Raw genomic sequence first — 20,577 nt, 5'->3', positions numbered from 1 at the left:
GAATTTAATTTCTATTTCTTTTTTATTTATTTTCTTTTTTTACATATTTTGCACTAAATTCAATATTTACGGATATAGTTGTGAGGATCTGGGCAATACTGAAGTTGTTTCTAGTGTTCTTTTCTCCTTGGTTTTGTTTTCAGAGCTAAAGCCTAATTCCTGGTTTAAAGAAGACATTTAGGCTATACAATACCCCACCTTTTAAATGTGGCCCCCAGTGCTCCCTATTAGCCTGCATAGATTTAAGCAGAAATCGCTCCTTCATGTTTTTCTATGCAGTCACATGACAGCAAAGCCCAATCTTTTCTGTGTAATGTGCAGCTGGTGGGAGGACTTGTTCCCTCGCCAACAATGCTCAGAGCAGTGGGCATCAGTGGGTGGTGTCACTGCTTTCTGTGATTCAGTCACATTGCCAGTATTGTTTAGCCTAAGGCCCCATGCGGGTCAGAAAAAGGAGCTGCAGAGCCACTTCTAACGCCAGGAAAAAGCAGCTGTAAAAACGTGCTTTTAGTAGCTTTTTCCATTGGCGTTCTTGCACGTTTGGCCACGTTGGCTTTTAGCAGCGTTTTTCTGCCTTCATTCAAAATCAATGGTTGCCTAGGAGCCGTCTTTGATACGGCTTTCAGTCCATTGATTTGCATGGAAGTCACATCACAAGTCAGACTTCTCAAAACGTCTCCTGTCATTATTTACATACACTGCCTTTTATGGGGTGAATGGGTAGGGGTTACAATGTACCCCATACCCATTCACATTGGGAGGGGGTCCGGGATCTGGAGGGCCCCCTTGTTAAAGGGGGCTTCTAGATTCCGATAAGCCCCCTGCCCGCAGACCCCCACAACCACAGCCCAGGGTTGTCGGAAAGAGGCCCTTGTCCTCATTAACATGGGGACAAGGTGCTTTGGGGTGGGGGGTGGAGAGCTCCCCCTGCCCAAAAGCATCTCACCCCCCCATGTTGAGGGTTTGTGGCCTGGTATGGTCCAGGGGGGTGGGGCCACTGGCTCGTCCCCTCCCCTTTCCTGACCTGCCGGGCTTCATGCTCAGATAAGGGTCTGGTATGGATTTTAGGGAGGACCAAATAAACGGCGTGGGGCTCCCCTCAAAATCCATACCAGACCCGAAGGGCCTGGTTTGAAGCCTGGGGGGGACCCCCACGCCGTTTTTTTTCCCATTTTGGCGTGGAGTTCCCCCTCAAGATCCTCAGAGCGCAAGTCGCACCACAAGTCAGATCATACTGGGAACCATTGATTTTCCCATAAAAAAAAAAATGTATAACGTGGCTTAACGCTGTGTAAGCAACGTTAAGCAGCCTTTAGCAGCATCAGACGTTTTTACAGCTATGACGCTGGTCATTAGAACGCACAGGCCCTGGGTTATTTTTGCAGCTTAAAAACGCCAATGCCACTTTGAGCTCCTAAAAGCCTGTGTGTGCATGAGGCCATAGAATAACATGGAGGGACGTTTTTAAGCTGCAAAAAAAAAACCTCTGACGCGCCTAAAAGCAGCTGCAAAAACGCCCTGTGTGCATGGGGCCTAAACTTCTACTTTAAGGACCACTGTACATTTTCTTTTTCTCATACCTTTATTTATTTGTTTTTTTCACGTTTAAATTTAGACATCATGTAACAGGATAGAAAGCAGTTGCATGAAGTGGTGTGTCCAGATGTGTCAGTTGGCTTACTTTTATGTCTTTTTTTTTTATTTGTATTTCTTGGGCATAAAAACTGCTTTAATGTACTGTGAGAATTCAGCTTTCTAAAACATTGGGAATGGTCTGGGGTAGCTTTTCTTCCATACATTTTACAAAGCTGTTTTTCTCTTGTTCAGGGTACACATCTTGGGTAACAATTATGATTGTGAATTATACATTTTTTGGAGAAAATGATTTTGTCATAAAGCAATTAGTGGTATAATAAGTCCAAATGCATTTTTTTTTATTAATACCTTACCATGTTTTCAGAGATTTGAACTGTCAGACTCTGGAAAGCACCCTGATTCTCTGACAATTATGAATGTAGAGCCAGTGCAGAATTCTGATAGCCCCCAAGCAGCAGTGACTATACGATCTGGTGACAAGAACATCTCAGTGGAGGTAAGCTGCTTTATTATTCATTTTGGCAGATAATATTAATATTGATGCACTATGCAGTAGGTTGCAAATGAAAGCAAAACTTCAAGTGTGTGGTATGTTTTTTAAATGAAAAGGGACAATTTTAGGGTTTCAGCCTTTTCTTCCTTAATAATCCAAATGAAGTAGCAATTTCGCTTTGAAGAAGTTTGCACAGAATAAAAGAACTTTACCCGGACCATTGCATTTTAATATATTATATGTATAACAGTTAGTATGTCTGCTTATGTAGCGGTTTTGTCTATGCCTGTGCAAGGTTCATACCTTCTTGTGTGTCAGTATGTATTTTTAAAATAGATTGTTTTGACATCATATCACCCAACACCAATTTAATCAACATTTCCCTACAAAATGAAATACTGATCAACTATTATAAAATGGTTCTGGCAAATTATCTGCACAGCTGCGAGACTTTAGAACCTGCTTCTTTGGCTTTTAATCCAACTTAGACAAGCCTATTGGGCTCTATTAATTGATGCAATGCTTACGATTATAGAATACTCACTTTGCATGTTGTCAAAGATGGCAAAATCTAATGCACTTAAGTCATTCTGATTGTGGCAGAAAGTTTTCCCTAATCTTGATAATGAAGATTGGGAGGAGTGTCTGTAGTTGCCACATGAGGGGCTGATTACTAAATGGAAAAAAGACTGTGCACTTTGCAAATACAGTTGCACTAATTTCCCCCACTAACTTAGTGAAAGTAGTGAAGCTCTGCTGATTTCCATCTTCCAATTATGTTCCAGCAAAATTGCTGTTTCTCTTTCTTTCATTGATGGACACAGCTCCTGATCTTCTTCACCATTGGGTTATACTGCCCCCTACAGTAGTAGGACACTAGGCAGAAAAAAAGTCTGGCTACGTCTATGGGGGTCAAATCCCTCTCTCTGCTATAGTTACTCAGTTTTTTCTGCCTAGTCAGGAGTATGGGCCTAGTTTCTTGCTGGGATCTTTGGTCCTGGCAATTTTTTATTTTTAGATAGAATTTTCTTCTCCTGGATTTTTTCCTGTTAGATCTACAATAAACTGCCAGACTAGGGGGCGGGCTGGATAATCTAGCTCCAGTGATCACCCCAGTCTGTCCAACAAGTGCGGGCGTGCAGATCTCAGCTCGGCGCTAGGTCAGCCGCGACATAGCCTCACCGGATGGGGGCTAGCCTGTGACTTAAAAGCCTCGCAAGGTCGCATACGACTGGGTCTCGGCCCGAGTCACAGCGTTCCTCCTGGCCAACAGCCCCTCATTTAGATGGAGAGGAGGTTCTGTCTGGAGCGGTGCCCACCTGGTTCCAGGTAGGGTAAATAACTGCCTCCCCTCTCCTGGAGGGTTTTGGGGGGGACGTGGGCCCCTCCATGGGACGGTCGAACCCCTGGGTTCCCCTCCTTCCCGTTAGACACCCCCCTCATCGATCTGGTGGTCTGTGTGGGCCATCTCGCCTCCATCCACCCCCCCTCCTTCACTGATGCTGGGGCTGTGGGGTGGCCTGGTCCACTGCCTAGGGTGGGGGCAGGGTGCTGTGCTAGGAATGGGGGCTGGGGGGTGCGCAGCCGGCGACCGGGCGATCCGCTGTAGGGGGGCTGTACCTGGTGGGGGCTCCTGCCAGGGCCCCCTTCCTGCCTGTGCCATTTTCTGAGACCTAGGGATCCCTCCTGGGTCCCTGGGAGGCTCGTGGAGCCGCGTGGGGCTGCCATTTTCCTGTAGCCTTTTTCCTTAATGCACAGCGGCCATGTTTGTGTAGTCTGGGGCCTTTTTTCGGTTATTTGCCTTTAAAAATAGCGGCGGCCATGACAGTGGAGTCCTCTAGGCGTTAATTTCGGCTTTGGGAGCCCCTCCTCATCCCCTGGTGCTGACTCCTGTATCTTTTCATTTCCTGATCGCTGTTCGTGCAGTGCAGATTCTCCTGGTAGCTGCGGTGCCTGGTTTCTGCGGGGTGGTGAGTCTGGTGGGGTCCTCTCCCTCTCCTGAGGATCCAGTGCTCTGTGGCTGGCAAACGGGTGGACTGCCAAAGCGGTGAGGGTTGTCCCTTAGCAGCGTTTTACACTTTTTTATAAGTCCCCCTAGTGACTCATGAAGTCTTTAAAGCACAGCTCTCCACCTGATCCCCTCTCTGAGGCTGCAGGCCCTCCGGGTTCCATCCATCCATGGATGCACTGACGGCGGTCCTGGAGTCCCTTGTGTCCCGGGTGGAAGGGACTTTTGGGCGACGGGCTGGAAAAAAGTGCCCCCTGCCCTCCCCTGCCTCATCTGTCTCATCAGATCCTGAATCTGATTTGGCTGCCACAGACGTGGGTCACTCTACTGCTGGGATTCCTCCACTTCTGCAACTGCACATGAAAAGGTGCTGGTGGCAGCACTGATTGTAGCTGTGCATGCAACTAAAGATGGAGGACGCAGCTATTGCTGTGCATAGGCGCAGGTTCCCTTTGACATTCACAAGCCATCCAGAGCAGAAATGGTGTTCCCTTTGCCCTCCTATTTTGACAGAATTGTCACAAAATAGTGGGGTGGACCAAAGCGTCCCCTTGGGGTACCTAAGCGATTTTGCTAAGCGATACCCTTATGAGGAGTCCCTTCTTAAGAAGTTGACTGTTCCACTAGATTAAACAAGGCAACCATGATTTCAGTTGGAAGAGTCCCTGGTCTTTAAGGACCATGCTGACAGGAAGGCTGTGGCCTGCAATATGTACAACCTGGCTGGTTTGGCACTGAGGCTGATATTTACCATTTGAGTCAAAGTATATGCGCTACTAGATAGTGGTTTTCTGAGCGCGTATAGACAGTTAATAAGTGCCGCATCCCGAATTAGAACTAAACTGATCATAAAGGAAAAACATAGACTTTAAAGGCACAAGGTAAAAAAAAACGTATATATTTAGTTCGATATTTACCATTGCCCTGGTTTCGCAGACTCTGATCGAATGGGCTTGACTTTTGCGCCGTGACCTGGAGGGGGAGTAGCTCCCCCCCCTGCTTTTGCTGAGCTGGTGGAGCAGCTGGTCCAGGGCTGCAGTTTATCTGTGATGTCTCTTTGGATGCAACTCCCCTAGTGGCTCGGCTCTTTGACAATGGTCCTTCGGGGTGTCTTTTGGCTCAAATACTGGTCTTTGGACCAGACTTCTAAAAAGGCCTTGACTGATCTATCCTTTCAAGGAGATTGCCTGTTTAGTGCTACCCTGGATGACAGGGAAGAGTACCTTTCTGTCGCAGGCTACTAAGGGCAATGACCCTCGTCGTAGAGGTGGGCCCTCTTTCTCGGCTCGTAAGAAGTTTTTTGGTCCCTCAGGGTCGACTGACAAGGGATTGGAGCCCTTCGCGGCCACCTCTGGAGGATCCAAGCAAACTTGGTCTGGCAAGTCAAGAGTGGGCTTCTCCAGACCTGCAGACAGGGCCCCTTCAGCATGAAGGTACACCCTCACCTGTATCTGGGGTGGAGGGACGTCTTCGCCTGTTCCCAGACCCGTGGACTCCCCTGGTACAAGTCAGGTGGGTCCACGAGGTAATTTGGTCCGGCTACAAGATCGAGTTTCGTTCGTACCCTCCAGGAACGTTCTTCCTTTCAACGTTCGACTGTTCCTAGTCTGCTTACAGGCTCTTTTTGGGGCGGTGCAAGACCTTTTATTTTGAAGGGCGAGGGTACCTTTTTCGACTTCGGAAGGTTTTCAGGGGTTTTACTCAAACTTGTTTACAGTCCACAGGAAGGAAGGCAAGGTGCGTCTAATTCTGGACCTCAAGGCACTGAACTGCTTTGTGTGGGCGCAGAAGTTCAGAATGGAGTCTGTTTGCAAGGTGGTAGCTTCCCTGCTTTAGGGGGATTTTTCTTGCCTCCATCGAACATCAAGGATGCTTACCCTTCACATTCCAATATTTGTCGGTCTCCAGCGCTTCCTCTGCTTTCCCGTGGGATCGGAGCATTATCAGTTTGTGGCATTACTCTTCGGTCTTGCTTCTGCTCCTCGAGTCTTCACAAAAGTGTTGGCCCCAGTGCTAGCATTGTTACGCCAATAGGGCTTCGCAGTACTGAGCTACTTGGACGACCTCCTTCTGCGAGCGGAGTCTCCTACTGCTCTGGTGGAAAACCTAGAAATCTTCATATGAGCTTCAGGGTGTTTGGCTGGATTCTGAATTTTCAAAAGTCTTCTCTTGTTCCATCCACAAAGCTGGACTATCTGGGTCTGACTGGACACGACCTTAGCCAGAGTGCTCTTTCCTCTGGACAAACTCCAAAACTGCAGGCTGTAATTCGTCTCCTGCTTTCTAGCAGATGGTAATCCCTCCGGACTTGCATGCCGTTGCTGGGCCACATGGTGTCTACATTCGAGGTGGTTCCGTTTGCACAGTTCCATACGAGGTCCCTGCAAGGGAGATTCTGGCCAAATGGGACAAAAATGAGATGGGGAATGAGAGAGTTCCTGATATGGTGGCTTCGTTCTTTGGCGCTACGGCTGGGCTAATCCTTCCTCCCCTTGTATTGGACAGTGGTCATCACGGATGCTAGCCTGTCCGGCTGGGGAGGCGTTCTGTGCTAAATTTCTGCTCAGGGGGTCTGGACACTGGAAGAGTCCAGACTACCGATTCAATGTCTTTGTACTCCAAGCGATCAGACTGTGCCTTGAACAGATCGTCTTCAGGGATGTCCAGTGCGCATTCAATTAGACAATGCCACGGCCGTGGCTTATGTCAATCACCAGGGGGCACAAGAAGTGTCCTGGTGGCTCTTGAGGTAGCCGGCATTATAAGGTGGGCAGAACGGTTCGTTCCAGCCCTCTCTGACATACACATTCTGGGGTGGAAAAATGGAAAGCGGATTACCTGAGACTGCAGTCATTTGACCAAGGGGAGTGGTTCCTTCATCCGGAGGGGTTTCATCAGTTGTGTCTCCGATGGGGCATCCCCGAGGTGGATCTGTTGGCGTCTCGGCTCAACAGAAAGGTGCAAAGAAATTTGGCTCAGTCATGGGATCCTCTGGCGGACGATACGGATGTGCTTGTGGCCCCGTGGGGTCCGTATCGTCTGATTTACGCCTTCCCCCTCTCAAGCTTCTGTCCAGACTTTCACGCAGGATCAAGGCAGAAGTTATTCCAGTCATCTTAGTGGCCTCGGACTGGGCTCTATAGGCTTGGTACGCCGATCTGGTGCAGCTGGTTGCCGAGGTTCCTTGGAAGCTTCCTCTCAGGGAGAATCTGCTGTCCCAAGGACCAATCTTCCTTTCTGCTTTACAGTCGCTGGCTTTGACGACTTAGCTGTTGAACGCCAGGTGCTGATGGATAGAGGTTTGTCTGAGTCTGTGCTTCCAACGCTGTTAAAAGCTAGTAAATCTACTCCTAGGAAGATCTACCATTGTACGTGGAAGACGTACATTGCGTGGTGTGAGTCTCTTGGGGTTCATCCTCGCTCTTTTTTCGGTGGCTCGGATCTTGACCTTCCTTCAACGGAGTTGAGCAGAAACTGGCCTTGAGTACTATCAAGGGTCAGGCGTCAGTCTTAGTGGTCCTCTTTTAACGGCCCTTGGCCACATAGTCCTTGATGCACAGTTTTTTTCAGGGAGTTAGGCACCTGACCCCTCTAGTGTGGTCTCTGCTGCCGGCTTAGGACCTCACTTTGATGCTCTCAGTCCTCCAGAAGCCTCCTTTTGTCAATCTTTGGGAGATTCCCCTGCTTACGCAGAAGGTGGTATTTTTGGGGGCTTTCACCTCTGTGTGCAGGGTGTCAGAATTGGTAGCGTTACCCTGTCGTTCACCTTACTTGGTGGTTCAGTGATAAGGTGGTTCTTCGCCCCTGTCCATCGTTCCTTCCTCAGGCTGTCTCTTATTTTCATTTGAATGAAGACATTGTGTTGCTTTCCCTGTGTCCCAAGCCAAAACATCCGAAAGAAATTGCTTTGCATGCCTTAGATGTGGTCTGGGTGGTTAGGGTGTACCTGGCAGCTACAGAGTCTTTCAGGAATTGAGACTCACTATTTGTGCTTACGGATGGGCCTCTGAAAGGGTTGTCCACTTCCTCTGCGACCATTTCCAGTTGGATCAGACAGATGGTGATACAGGTCTATTCCATCAAGGGTCAGGTTCCTCCTTTCCTTGATAAGGCGCACTGTACTCGGGCGCTCAGTGCTTCCTGGGCCTTCCGTCATCAGGCGTAAGTGACGCAGGTTTGCAAGGCGGCCACCTGGTCGCCGGGGCACACTTTCACAAAGTTCTTTAAAGTGGTTGTGTTGGCATCTGTGGATGCTTCCTTTTGCCGAAAGGTTTTGCAGGCTGCTTTTTAGAGGACCTGGTCCTCTTTGAAGGTTTATTGCTTTTTTCAGGTGAGCTCCAGTTGTTTTGGTTGAGCTCCTGTTTACCTGGTTGGCTATAGTTAGCCTTGGGAATTTATTTTTCCCTGTTCCCACCCCTCATTTTTAACACTGCTTTGGGATGTCCCAGTGGTTAAGAAGATCAGGAGCTTTTGTTCACTTCATGTCACCTTACCTGTCTGAAATGCTTTAGCTTACAATACTCAACTGCACATTTGATATAGACCTTTTCAGCTTTTTAACTGGTTTTGGGAGCAGTTCCTTAAGTTTACACATGGCATGATGGGCTAACTTACCATGCAAGTTTGTATTTTTGGAATACTTAGTAACTGTATTCTTACCACTACTCAACATACTCCCTTACTCTTGGCTGGGAAAACAGTAGTACTTTGATAGATCTCTGATCCATAAATAAATTAATCATTTTATTCCAATTACTCCATAACCTTCAAGAAACTAATATATGCATCTAGATAATGCCTGCCTAAATTTGAGAGCGTGGACTATCTGGCTGCAGTTTCCCTCTCCTTTATAATCAACCATCTTTTATGACCACCATGCCCTCACTATTTTATTAATAAAATATTTGAGAAGGCAATTTTTTTAGTTTTGAATGGAGTAGGGAAGATTTAGATCTTCTGTCAGGATTTACTACTGTTTGTGTCCCTGCTAGGGAGAATCACCCCTGTGTTTTGTTCTGGTGACTGTTGCCCGGGTACAAAATCTGAGGGCAAATTCAAAAGTTGTGAAATAATAGAGACAGTAAATCTTCCAATGGGGACACCTTTTCTGGGGACAACTGTATAAGAGGTGACTTACATTGGGGAGAGTTCCTTTCACTTCCTGTTGCATCTTGGGAAGAGGAAGTGACAACAAAAGATACGCTTTCAGGCATTTTAACCCTTCCTTACTCTTGAAGAGAAAGTAAAGAAGAATCTTCTCAACACAACAAGGATATCAAAAGATAGACTGACTAGGATTTTAACCCTCCTTACTCTATCCAAACCAAAAAGAAATCAAATTAATGAAAACATTTGTCTATATTATCCTTTAGTATACTCAACCGTTTTTTATTTACTCATTTTTGTTTTGAATGGAGTAAAAACGGGGTAAAAGGAGGGAATCCCCGGTGCCACAGATCCACAGGGTTGTGTAAAGGTGGAAGAAAACCTCATCATGGACTCCCACCAGGCCATAACCCCAACGTGTTTCGCTCTGCCCCCCTGGAGCTTAGTCATGGGGATCCCCATGACTAAGCTCTGGGAGCGGAGCAAAAATTCATTGGGAGACCAGGCTGAGGGTGTCTCTTCCACCATCACACAACCCCAATGATGTGTGGCACTAGGGATTCCCTCCTTTCTTTTTCTAGTGACTACAGGATCTGGAACGAGCTCCACTCTCTTGCCGGCACTCTCATAGCAGCTGACTCAGAACCATCTACACTACTCCCCAGATTATCAAATGAGCCTGAGCGGCACACCAATCTTCTGTGGGTCACACCAAACATTCAATACAGGTGAATCTTTCAGGGACACGTTTTAAATGACAGTGATTGATTCACGACTTCTGAATATTTGGTGAAAGTCGCATTCATTGCTTTATAAATGCCGTTAACATTTTAAGTAATTACTATTTTGCATCCTCTCGTACACTTCATCTCCAAAATAAAAACAGTAGACATTATATTGTCTCTCCTGAACTATTTGTTTCATAGTTTTTATTGTTGTTCCTTTGTTCATTTGGGTACACAACATATTCACACTGCTACTGCAAACTAGGGGTAGACCAATTATCGGCAAGGCCGATATGCACTTTCCCCGTAATACCGGAATCATCCTGGAACTGGCCGATATTGCTGATATTTTTGTGACGTCATTCTGCCTTCTTAGGCCTCCTCCCTCGTATTGGACAGCCTCGTCTGGAGTCGGGATTAGTCTCGCAGGAGTGTGCCACCCACATCCACAGGCCCTGTACCAGCCAGCCACAGGCACTGTACCAGCGAGTGAGCCAGCCAGTCACCCACAGGCCCTGTACCTGCCAGCCACAGGCACTGTACCAGCCAGCCACCCACAGGCACAGTACCAGCCAGCCACCCACTGGCACAGTACCAGCCAGCCACCCACAGGCCCTGTACCAGCCAGCCACCACAGCCCCTGTGCCAGCCAGCTACTCACCACAGGGTGCCAGCCAGCCACCCACCACAGGGTGCCAGACAGCCAGCCACCCACAGGCCCTGTACCAGCCAGCTACAGGCACTGTACCAGCCAGCCGCCCACAGGCCCTGTACCAGCCAGCCACCCACAGCTCCTGTGCCAGCCACCCACGCACCACAGGGTGCCAGCCACCCACCCACCACAGGGTGCCAGCCAGTCACCCACCACAGGGTGCCAGCCAGCCACCCACCACAGGGTGCCAGCAAGCCAGCCATTAAGCATTAAGAAAAAATTAACATGTTCAGTACCAGATTTGTGTCAAAAATTGTCTTTATTTTTCAAAACTTTAAATGTACAAAATATCAGCCCATATTGGCCGATAACGATACGTTGTGACCAAAATATCGATATCGGCCCAGAAAAAACCTTATCGGTCTTTCCCTACCTTTATTTTCTGCAGCATAATACTACAACACACACACTGACCCCATAGCACTATTCTTTTGAGCATTTACCCACTCATACCAGCGCCTACTTTACCTTTTATATCTGAGATACTACTACACAACTAATGTAATTTTGTGCAAATTTGTATACTTTTATTTTTTTCTGATGCCCAATTTAATTTTAACAAATATATTGAATATTGTGACAGTGCTAGGCCCTGCCACAGTGTGATTATAGGAAAAATACACACAAAATTGGCATTAAGGCAGAGTGGGAAGCTTCAGAGCATTGTTTTAGAATGTAGAAGACTGGCTTGTCAGTGTTCTCTGGGTTTTTTATTCCCTCAGAGGGCCTTGAGCTTGAAGGCTTCAAAGTGTCTTGGGTGGGACGGAGCCTTCAATCCTTTGTCTGGGTTTTACTGGAGACCTGCAGGTTGTGTGCATGTTCAGGTTTGTGCACTTGTAAACAAGGCTTGTGTTAGGCTCAGAGCTCAAGCCAGGAGGAAGGTGAAGGTGAGCTCAAGCCGAGAGACTGCACTCTATGTTGGAGGGATTTTATGTCCATCAGACTGATGGAATTGAGGCAGCTGCGCAAATCTGGAAGACTAAAGCCCGTACACACGTACCGATCGTCGGCGAACGATCGGCCCTCTTTTGTCCCCGGGCTGTCGGTGTCTGTTGAAAAGTGCAAAGACAGCACAAGAATTTTGTCTGCCGACTGCAGAAGTGATGTCATATAATGGTTAACTTTCCCTGTGTTTTTTCTTTTCTGAGCATGCAAATCTGTGGTCTGTCGGCCGAATTCTGTACTGACTGGCGAACAATCGGCTGCTCTGGTGTCGGCATACAAAAATTTTAATGCTTGCATGACAGATTCTTGTCGGCAGAATGTGCGCTGACAGCTGTCGGAGGCATCATACTAACAAGCCTACAATCGGCAGATCGGTCGTCGGCCGAAGCTTTTCGGCCGGCGATCGGTACGTGTGTACGGGCCTTAAGAGTGGTTTTGGGGGACCAAGAAGGCTGGGACAACTAGACAAGTCCATGGGACTTAGGGATTCTGTATATCTCATAGAGGTGAGAGAGTCCAGGAAGTCAGGAAGAACCCCTATTGAGAGGCGAGTGGTGAGCCCATACAACAGGGAGCTGTGGCCTAAGGCTGAGTGAGCCAGGAGAGCTGGTGACACGGTCTGAGGGACCAATGACAAGAGCAGCGGTGCTGCTGAAGACATAGCCAGGTTACTTTGAAGTTTCGTGAACCTGTTTTGTTGTGTGAAACTGAAACCCCTGCGTGGACAAGTTTTATGGACTTTACTTTGAGTTTGTTTAATAAATGTGGGCTGGCAAGCTCTAAAACGAAGTTCAGACTGGCATGGTCTCACTTAAAAATGCTTCTACCACTGATCTAACGATCCCCCATACCATGATATACATAAAATATTGTGACATCTTTCTAGTTCCATACAGTCACACCAATGGTTAGGTCAATATTTTCTGACTAGCTGGAGTTTGTGCTACATTACATACACAGAGATGGAGAGTTTAGAAGATGTTTATCTAATAATTTTATGCAACTTGAAAACCTTTGTATAAAGAATATTTATGTTTTATTTGAGCAAATTAGAATCAATCTCTTTTCTGGAGCAGCATTATATTTTGCATAAGACCTGTTTTAGTTAAGATTTAATAAAGCATACCTTTCTGTTTCCCACTTTGTTTAAGGCTATTTTTCTGTAGGTTTATTCTGAAACCACTTAAATAAGAACCATTTCAATCCAATACTGAGAAACCTTTCTAACCCTGGTGTTTTTCCCCCCCTGCATTTGCATAGATAACAATATAACTCATTTCTAACTAAGTGAGAATAACAATTTTAAAGCATATTAAGACATCATTGCCATGAGTCTACTCCTTGCCCTTCTGTTGACAGGTGACATTATTTTTTAACAGATTGCCTCGGGAACCCTACCCTTGCACTTCAATTCCAAGCTTTCTACGTTTATTAGGACTAGAACCCATGAGCAGCTGTTGGCAGAAATGATGCAGTCTCACATGGTTAAAGACATGTGTCTGATTGGAGGAAAGGTATTACTCTAGATGTTATGGCTTTGAATTAAAAGTTTTATGTTTTTTAAGGTTTATATACTATATCTGTGGACATACGGAATGAATAACATTACTAAAGGTTCCTTCAAACGGTTATGGGTGAAATGGCTCCAGAGATGATACCTGCGCTTCATTGTCCCCTCTAGTTTTTTACACCATTGAGTCTTGCTTCTACTGCTACATTAAATGTATTTGCTCTATTAGAGGGAAACTAAAAACCCCCTTGTGATTTTTATGGCAGTTTTTTAAACCCTAAAAATTAAAGCGTACCTGTATATCAAGGCAAATATGAAAAATAACATATGCAGTGCATTTCTGTAGAGCATCCATATTTCTACTTGTTTTAACCCAGGTAAAATACCTTTCAGAAATTCCCATTGTCTTTTAAACTCTGTTCTGGGATGACAACACAAAGAATTTTTGTAAGGGTTATCAGCCCCTTATAGGGTCTTGTTAAACTACTCAACCACTGCCACACTTCCATCTCTACAACATAAAGGCTAATCATTCTGTAGTCCAAGATAATAACTCAAATGATTCTTTGCGATACTACAGGAAGTGTGCAGAATACACAGGGCAGCTCTGGCAAGATCAACAGGGCTTTTTTGACCTATCAAACTGGTTTGGCAAAATTCTTTTAATTGTATAATAAACAAACCAAAAGGGAGCAAATATTGTAGCAGAAGCTCATTATTAGGTTTTGCATAAACTTTAAGCACAGTGATCTCACTACTCAAGGCCCTGAGGAACACTAGAAGCCATTAGTTGATTTCATTTTTCAATATCCATCAAGTATGAAATAGCAGTTGTGGGTTGACTAAGCTTTTGGAGGGAAATTTAAAAGCTTATGCTTCATACATTTCTCTCACTCTGACATTTGTAAACACATAATGCACAACGTAAGTAAGTTAACAGCAGGTGCCATAGTGGTGCTATGTAAGATTTTCATGCTGCACTCTTAATGTGTTCACGTTATCTGCTGCAAAATATGATATGATAGTTTTTATGTCTGTTTGAACTTTAAAAATGTTTTTTTCTATCAGTAGAATTAATTTTTCTTGTACTTAAAAGTGAGAAAATAAGTAAAATGCACTGATAATGCAAGCTTGTGATTTAGATGTGGTCCAAGATAAAGTTGATTACAGTAAATACTTTTTAACAGAAAATGAAGAAACAAATGAGAGACTCAGACTTTAATTTGATGTTGAATATACATTAAATCCACCAAAATTTATAGTTAGGTATTCACTAGAGTATTGCTTTTCCCTAGGGTTGTGGCAAAAGTGTGATTGCTAAAGAATTCGCTGATATGCTTGGGTATGAAGTGGAGCCTGTCATGTTGTATCAGGTAATCTTTTAAGCTTGAAAATATTAGCAAATACACCGAAAGAGGGTTATTTTGACCTATATGCCAGTTGGATATAAAATTTACTATTTGTTTGATATAAAATTTGCTAGTAATAGTGAATGTCTGTAATGTATTAGTTGATGAATTTTGAAGCAGCTCAAAAAAAAAAAATGTAAAAGCTACTTGGCACATGAATGGTTTGTAAATTGAAAGCAGAAACTATAAATGATCTATGTTCTAATGTGTGCATTATAAGAAAAAAAACGTCTGGTTTCTGTGTGCATGTAAGAAAATTAAAGGCTAAATGCACGCAAAGGTGTGGGCTAGAAGACACCATACTTGCGAATCACGCAGTTTTTCTTTTCACAGAACTTTATTGAAATGTTGTTAGTGACATTTCAATAAAGTTCTGTTCACAGCAGCAGTGGCGCAATACAGTGGTTCATGTTGCAACTAGCTCAGTAACACTGTGTTGAGATCTGTGGTTTCTGTGTGTTGGATCTGTTCTGAACAGGCCCTACAAATTTAATTTCAGGCACTGTGGTGCAGTGATCAGCGATCCTTTGAATCACACCGCTTAATAGTTATTCATGATAACCTATTAAAAGTAAAAAAAAGCAGAAGCTGACCAATTAGATTAATTTTTTATGTTCATTGTTCAGGCTAGATATGCTACTGCATGCTGCTGACAACAACCCTAATTATACATTTTCTTTGTTTCAGTTTTCATTGCTTAGTGCCAAACGATGATAAAACATTTTCATCTGCAAGTGTAAATCCCAGGTTTAATTTAATTCATATTTATAGTACACAAACTATATGTAAAATATTTTTTTTTTGTAGGGACATCCCCCATATAACCTCTTCTGCGTCTAACTAGCATCAGTGAGAGAAGCTTACCTCTTTCTTATGGAGGCCTTTTTAAGAGATTATCCTTCTATCAAGGTGACTGTACCATAGCCCTTGCAGCTCCTCCTGTAGAGGCAGAATAGCCACTATGGTACCCCTGCAGGAGTCCCAACCTTTGTAACCTGTCTGGAGTGCAAAGACATCTGGGGTGCAGGGCTTGCGACTTTTGAATTTGCCTCAGAATGCTGGTGCTTTTATGCTTCAGTCATGTTTTTATGCTGCAATGTTTTAAATATATGTTGCAGCTTGTATGAGAGCCGCCAGACATTTAAATTTGACACCATTTTTGTCTATAGTCTGGCTCAAGGGTGTTGCATCTGACACTGCTTTCACATATGGCACCTCATGGCCACTCATCCTTCCTCCTGCTGTACTAGGGAGCAGTTAACTCTGCTTCTGAGGAATCCAATCAGGATGAGAATCCTTTGTCTGAAATGTCATCCAAGCCTAAAGGGATCATCGCTACCCATATTGACACTGTACATTCTTGTTTAGCATTAGAGCAGCCTGTGTCTGCTCTCCCAAGGCTACCCATACAGGGTCCCTATAATTACCTAAGCCTGCTTTCTAGTTCACCCATGAATCCATCCTATATGGTGACTGGTCTTACCCTAAAAGGCTATTTTCTCATTCTATCTTTCAAAAATGGACAGTTCATGTAGTGGACCTTGGCATCTTTTGTCTTAAGATGCCTACTGTTTCTATATAGGATAAGAGTTTGAGGGCCTAGTGGATAAAAGGTTAGAGGCCCTCATTAAAGTATCACTAACAATAACCTTGTTCACCAAACATAATTCATACGAATCCACTGCTTAATGACCTTGTAATTTATATTTCATGAAATTGTTACTGTGTTTTTTTTCTGCCTCTGGGATTAAGTAAGAGAGTTGCTACATACAGTGAAACCATGGAAAAGGAATGTAGCCAACATCTAACAGGAAGTTAGATCACATCAGCAAAAAAAGGAGTTTGGAGATTTGGCATAGGCTGGGAGTAAAAGAATGTGCTTTTTTTTTTTTTAAGTGCGGGTTCCCCTTCTGGAATCTCACATTAGAGATCTGGAGGAGCAAATTGCAACACTGGGCAGAGCTGACAACCTTGGAAGGGGTCCTCACTGAGCAGGTGGTTGGCAGTGTGGAGGGCTAAGTCAGGATTATCAGGTTACTGTAGTCAGAGGGAGTGGAAGGGGCTCACAGAAAAGGAAGGCCAGCCCTGGGTTTGAGCACCCAAACAGATTTGCCAGGTTGGGTGAAGAAGTAGGGGTGCCAAGCACAGATGTGGCAGCCCTAGGTGTCACTGCTACTGCTGACAACTGGGAGAGCAGAAGGGGTGTTGAGGATAGTGCAGGTAGGCTTAGACAGTTGGTGGTACTAGGGGATTCTATAATCAGAAGGACTGATAAAATAATTTGTGGCCAGAATCGCCTCAACCAGTAAGTTAAAATCCAATGCTGTGTATGTTTCCTTTATTGCCATATAATGGTTTCTGTCTGTCTCTATCTCACATATTAAATGAAAACATTATAGCCTTGATTGTTATAGTCAGGAACCTCTTCAAACACCCCTAACTATCTGAATTAAAAAAATATTTCCCCTTTAAAAATAGTAATGAGTAATGTTACATAATAAGCCTTTGCAATCTATGTGGATGCTTGCTTAGCAATTTGGCTTCTTTCACACAGGGTGAAATCTGTTCCGATCAGCAGGGAACCTGTTCGCTGATCCTCTGCTGATCAGAGTAGAGTGGGCAGATGACAGGTCCATGTCCTCTCAATTTCTGTAGAGGGGACAGGGACAGAGCCAGCTCTGCTGTATGGATGGCTGGCTGTAAACAGACTTACACATAAATGGCGTCTGATCTAATCCGATCCACCTAGTGGAGGAGGACAGATTCTGTTCCATTTGTTTTTAGCGGACTGGATCAGAACAAAGGTAGGCCGCTGGTCCATAGGAGTGAAAAGACTTTCTGATGTGATCAGGTCTGCCTAAAAAACTCACAGGTGGACCTGATCTGAGCTTTCGTGTAAAAGGGGGCTTTACCAGTTTCTTGAATTGTTTGTATAATAGTATAACTTCTTTATTGTATATGTTTTTATATTCTACATACATCTTGTCATTAATTGGAACTACAGTATGTTCTTCTATTATGCAGAACACATCTTAGCCTCAGGATTAATGTATGATGGTTATGTGGTATCAACTCTTCATAATAAATTAGTATATACATACTGCTACATGTTTGTTGAGCACACACAGTTCAACGATGCAGATTTAATGAGCATTTAAAGAGCATAGAATAATTTACATTTGACTAGAATAAATATTGATCTACTAAATTTACTTGAAAATAAATGTTATTTTAAGACCTATAAATGGAAAAATACCCCATTTGAAAGTAGGAGGAAGGGTCATGGAATTATTGTAAAGCCCAGAAAAACAAGCTCATTAAAACAGAGTACAAAGAAACATAACACATCTCTGCATGAAAGTGTTTACACCACTGAATTCCCTCTAAAAAGGGCTCTGTAATGTGCCGTAATGAGACAAAAATAGTTGGGTAAGGTTTGTGATCTGTAATTTAAAGGGCATAAGATAAGGGTGGCAGAAACAGCTAAAGTGCATTTAATCAATTAACTGGGGATAATTTCCCTCCTCACAGAAGGCATTTAGATATAGGTTCATGCTGGTTTAGGAAACAAACTCTTTCTACATCTGAAGAAAACCCACTCATTAAGCAAGGAAGAAAAGTATTTTCCTGTTGCTATTTCTAATTTTAAACATTGCAAAAAATGTTTTCAAATTAAGGAGCTTAAAAAAAAATAACACTTTAGCGCTGCTTTTGTCGTGTAATTAAAATTCCTGTGTGTGCATAAACTATGCTATTTTTAGCTCGTGAGTTGGTTAATGAAAATGTGTTTCTGGGAACTAAAATGCTTTATTCTTTTGCTATACTTCCCACTGTATTTAATTAATTATATCTTTTTACTGAAAATGATTAAGGATGTGGCTACATCTGTCTTACTTATGTGGTCTCAAACAATCTCACTATGAAGTTACTTATCACTGGGGCAAGATTTGGGGACCTTTGGGGGTTTCCCAGTATGACATTTTTTCGAACCAAAGATTGTGATACAGTGCTTTAGTGCAAGAAAGATTGGCTATATTTTATTTCGTTTTGTCTAGAATAGTCAATTTCTTTGAACAAAGTGCAAAAGGAAAACATATATAATCAAAACTAACAGGTGGGTAAGATAATTGTATACACCTTCCATATAATGCATATGTACTGAAAACATATTATGTATAGTAATACTGTATATAATATCCTCTCGGTTGTCTCTTCTATGATTTCTTAAAATGGAGACATGGAGAGGACAGAATAAACTAGTTTTCTGTGATAGTGTATGAGCCTTTTTCCCCTGCCTCTTGCCTGTCTTCCCTGTGTTTGTTTTTTTAATTTTGTTTTTACATAGTTACATAGTAGGTGAGGTTGAATAAAGACAATAGTCCATCCAGTTCAACCTGTGTAGGTGTGTGTGGCTGTAATCATCTCACATAGCCCTGAATGTTCTGATCCTTGAGATGTATGTCTAAGAGTCTTTTGAAAGCCACCATACTTCCCGCAGAAACCACCTCTTGTGGTAAAAATTCCACAATCTTGTAGCCCTAACAGTAAAGAACCCCCCACGTTGCCTGAGGTTAAAACGCTTCTCCTCTAATCGCATTGTATGCCCTCGAGTCCTCATGCAATCCCTTCGACTGAATAGCTTTTTTTCTAAGCTGAGATCCCCATTGAGATATTTATAAATTGCTATCATGTCCCCCCTCAGGCACCTCTTCTCCAGGGAGAATAAATCAAGCAATTGCAGACGCTCTTCATAATTAAGGTCCTCCAATCCCCTAATCAGTTTAGTTGCCCTTCTCTGGACTTTCTCCAGCCCCAACACATCTCTCCTGAGGACTGGTGACCAGAACTGGACAGAATACACCAGATGCGGTCGGACCAGAGTTTTATAAAGTGGAAGGATTATAGTCTTATCTCTGGAATACATCCCTTTCTTTATGCATGCTAATATTCTGCTGGCTTTGGCAGCTGCCACTTGACATTGCATGCTATTGCCTAATCTATCATCAACCAAGACTCCCAGATCTTTCTCCATTTTTGATTCCCCCAAGGGTTCCCCTCCTAACGTGTATTGTGCTTTTATGTTTTTAGTCCCCAAGTGCAAAACCTTACACTTCTCCCCATTAAACCTCATTTGCCATGTCGTTGCCCACTCCGTTATTTTGTCCAGGTCATTCTGTAGGATATCTGCTTCATGCTGTGCAGTTATTGCCCTGCCCAATTTTGTGTCATCTGCAAAAACTGATATCGAACTACTGATCCCAACCTCAATGCTGTTTACGAAAAAATTGAACAAGGTTGGTCCCAGGACTGAGCCTTGGGGGACCCCGCTTACCACCTCAGACCAGTCTGAGTATGCGCTGTTTATTACCACCCTTTGGACACGCCCTTTTAGCCAGTTCCGTATCCAAGAGCAAACCCTGCTGTCGATACCTGCAGACCTTATTTTATAAATTAAGCTTGTGGGGAACTGTATCAAACGCCTTAGCGAAATCCAAGTACACCACATCCACTGGTCTGCCCCTATCTAGCTCACAGCTCACCTCCTTGTAGAACGTTAAGAGATTGGTTTGACAAGAATGCCCATTTGTAAACCCGTGCTGATTACTGCTGATGATGTTGTTGTCTTTAGCAAACTCTACGATATAGTCCCTTATCATCCCCTCCAGAGGTTTATATACTATTGATGTCAAACTGACAGGCCTATAATTTCCCGGGATATGCCTCTGCCCCTTTTTGAATATCGGAATCACGTTAGCTTTCCTCCAATCCCCTGGTACATCTCCTGTCCTAATACTGTCAGCAAAGATCAGGAACAGGGGTCTAGATATAACCTTACTGAGTTCCTTGAGTACTCTCGGATGTACGCCATCCGGGCCTGGTGATTTGTTTGTGTTAAGTTTATCCAGCCTTTCCCTGATTTCACCCTCCGTTAGCCATAGTGACAAGTCCTGTGTATTACTACTAACCATACAGTCATGGCCAGTGTACCCTTCCGTTTCCTGTGTAAAGACTGATGAGAAAAAAGCATTCAGCACGGTTGCTTTTTCAGTGTCCTCTGTAACCATCCTCCCAT

The 20,577-nt window shown here is 44.0% G+C and overlaps 1 protein-coding gene across 1 annotated transcript in view; it reads left to right on the top strand.

Moving 5' to 3' along the window:
• Window positions 1-20,577, top strand: part of VWA8 (von Willebrand factor A domain containing 8) — a 668,510-nt gene that overhangs the window by 176,166 nt on the left and 471,767 nt on the right. Inside the window, exons 11-13 of the mRNA XM_082247613.1 lie at window positions 1,961-2,092; window positions 12,965-13,099; window positions 14,391-14,468. Of these exons, the coding sequence (XP_082103739.1) occupies window positions 1,961-2,092; window positions 12,965-13,099; window positions 14,391-14,468 (345 nt within the window). The remainder of the gene's footprint in view (window positions 1-1,960; window positions 2,093-12,964; window positions 13,100-14,390; window positions 14,469-20,577) is intronic.

Source organism: Pelophylax lessonae (genome assembly GCF_965119305.1).
Source record: "Pelophylax lessonae genome assembly, chromosome: 2".
Taxonomy (NCBI): domain Eukaryota; kingdom Metazoa; phylum Chordata; class Amphibia; order Anura; family Ranidae; genus Pelophylax; species Pelophylax lessonae.
The sequence above is the reverse complement of the archived record's forward strand: the minus strand, read 5'-3'. Positions and strand labels throughout refer to the sequence as shown.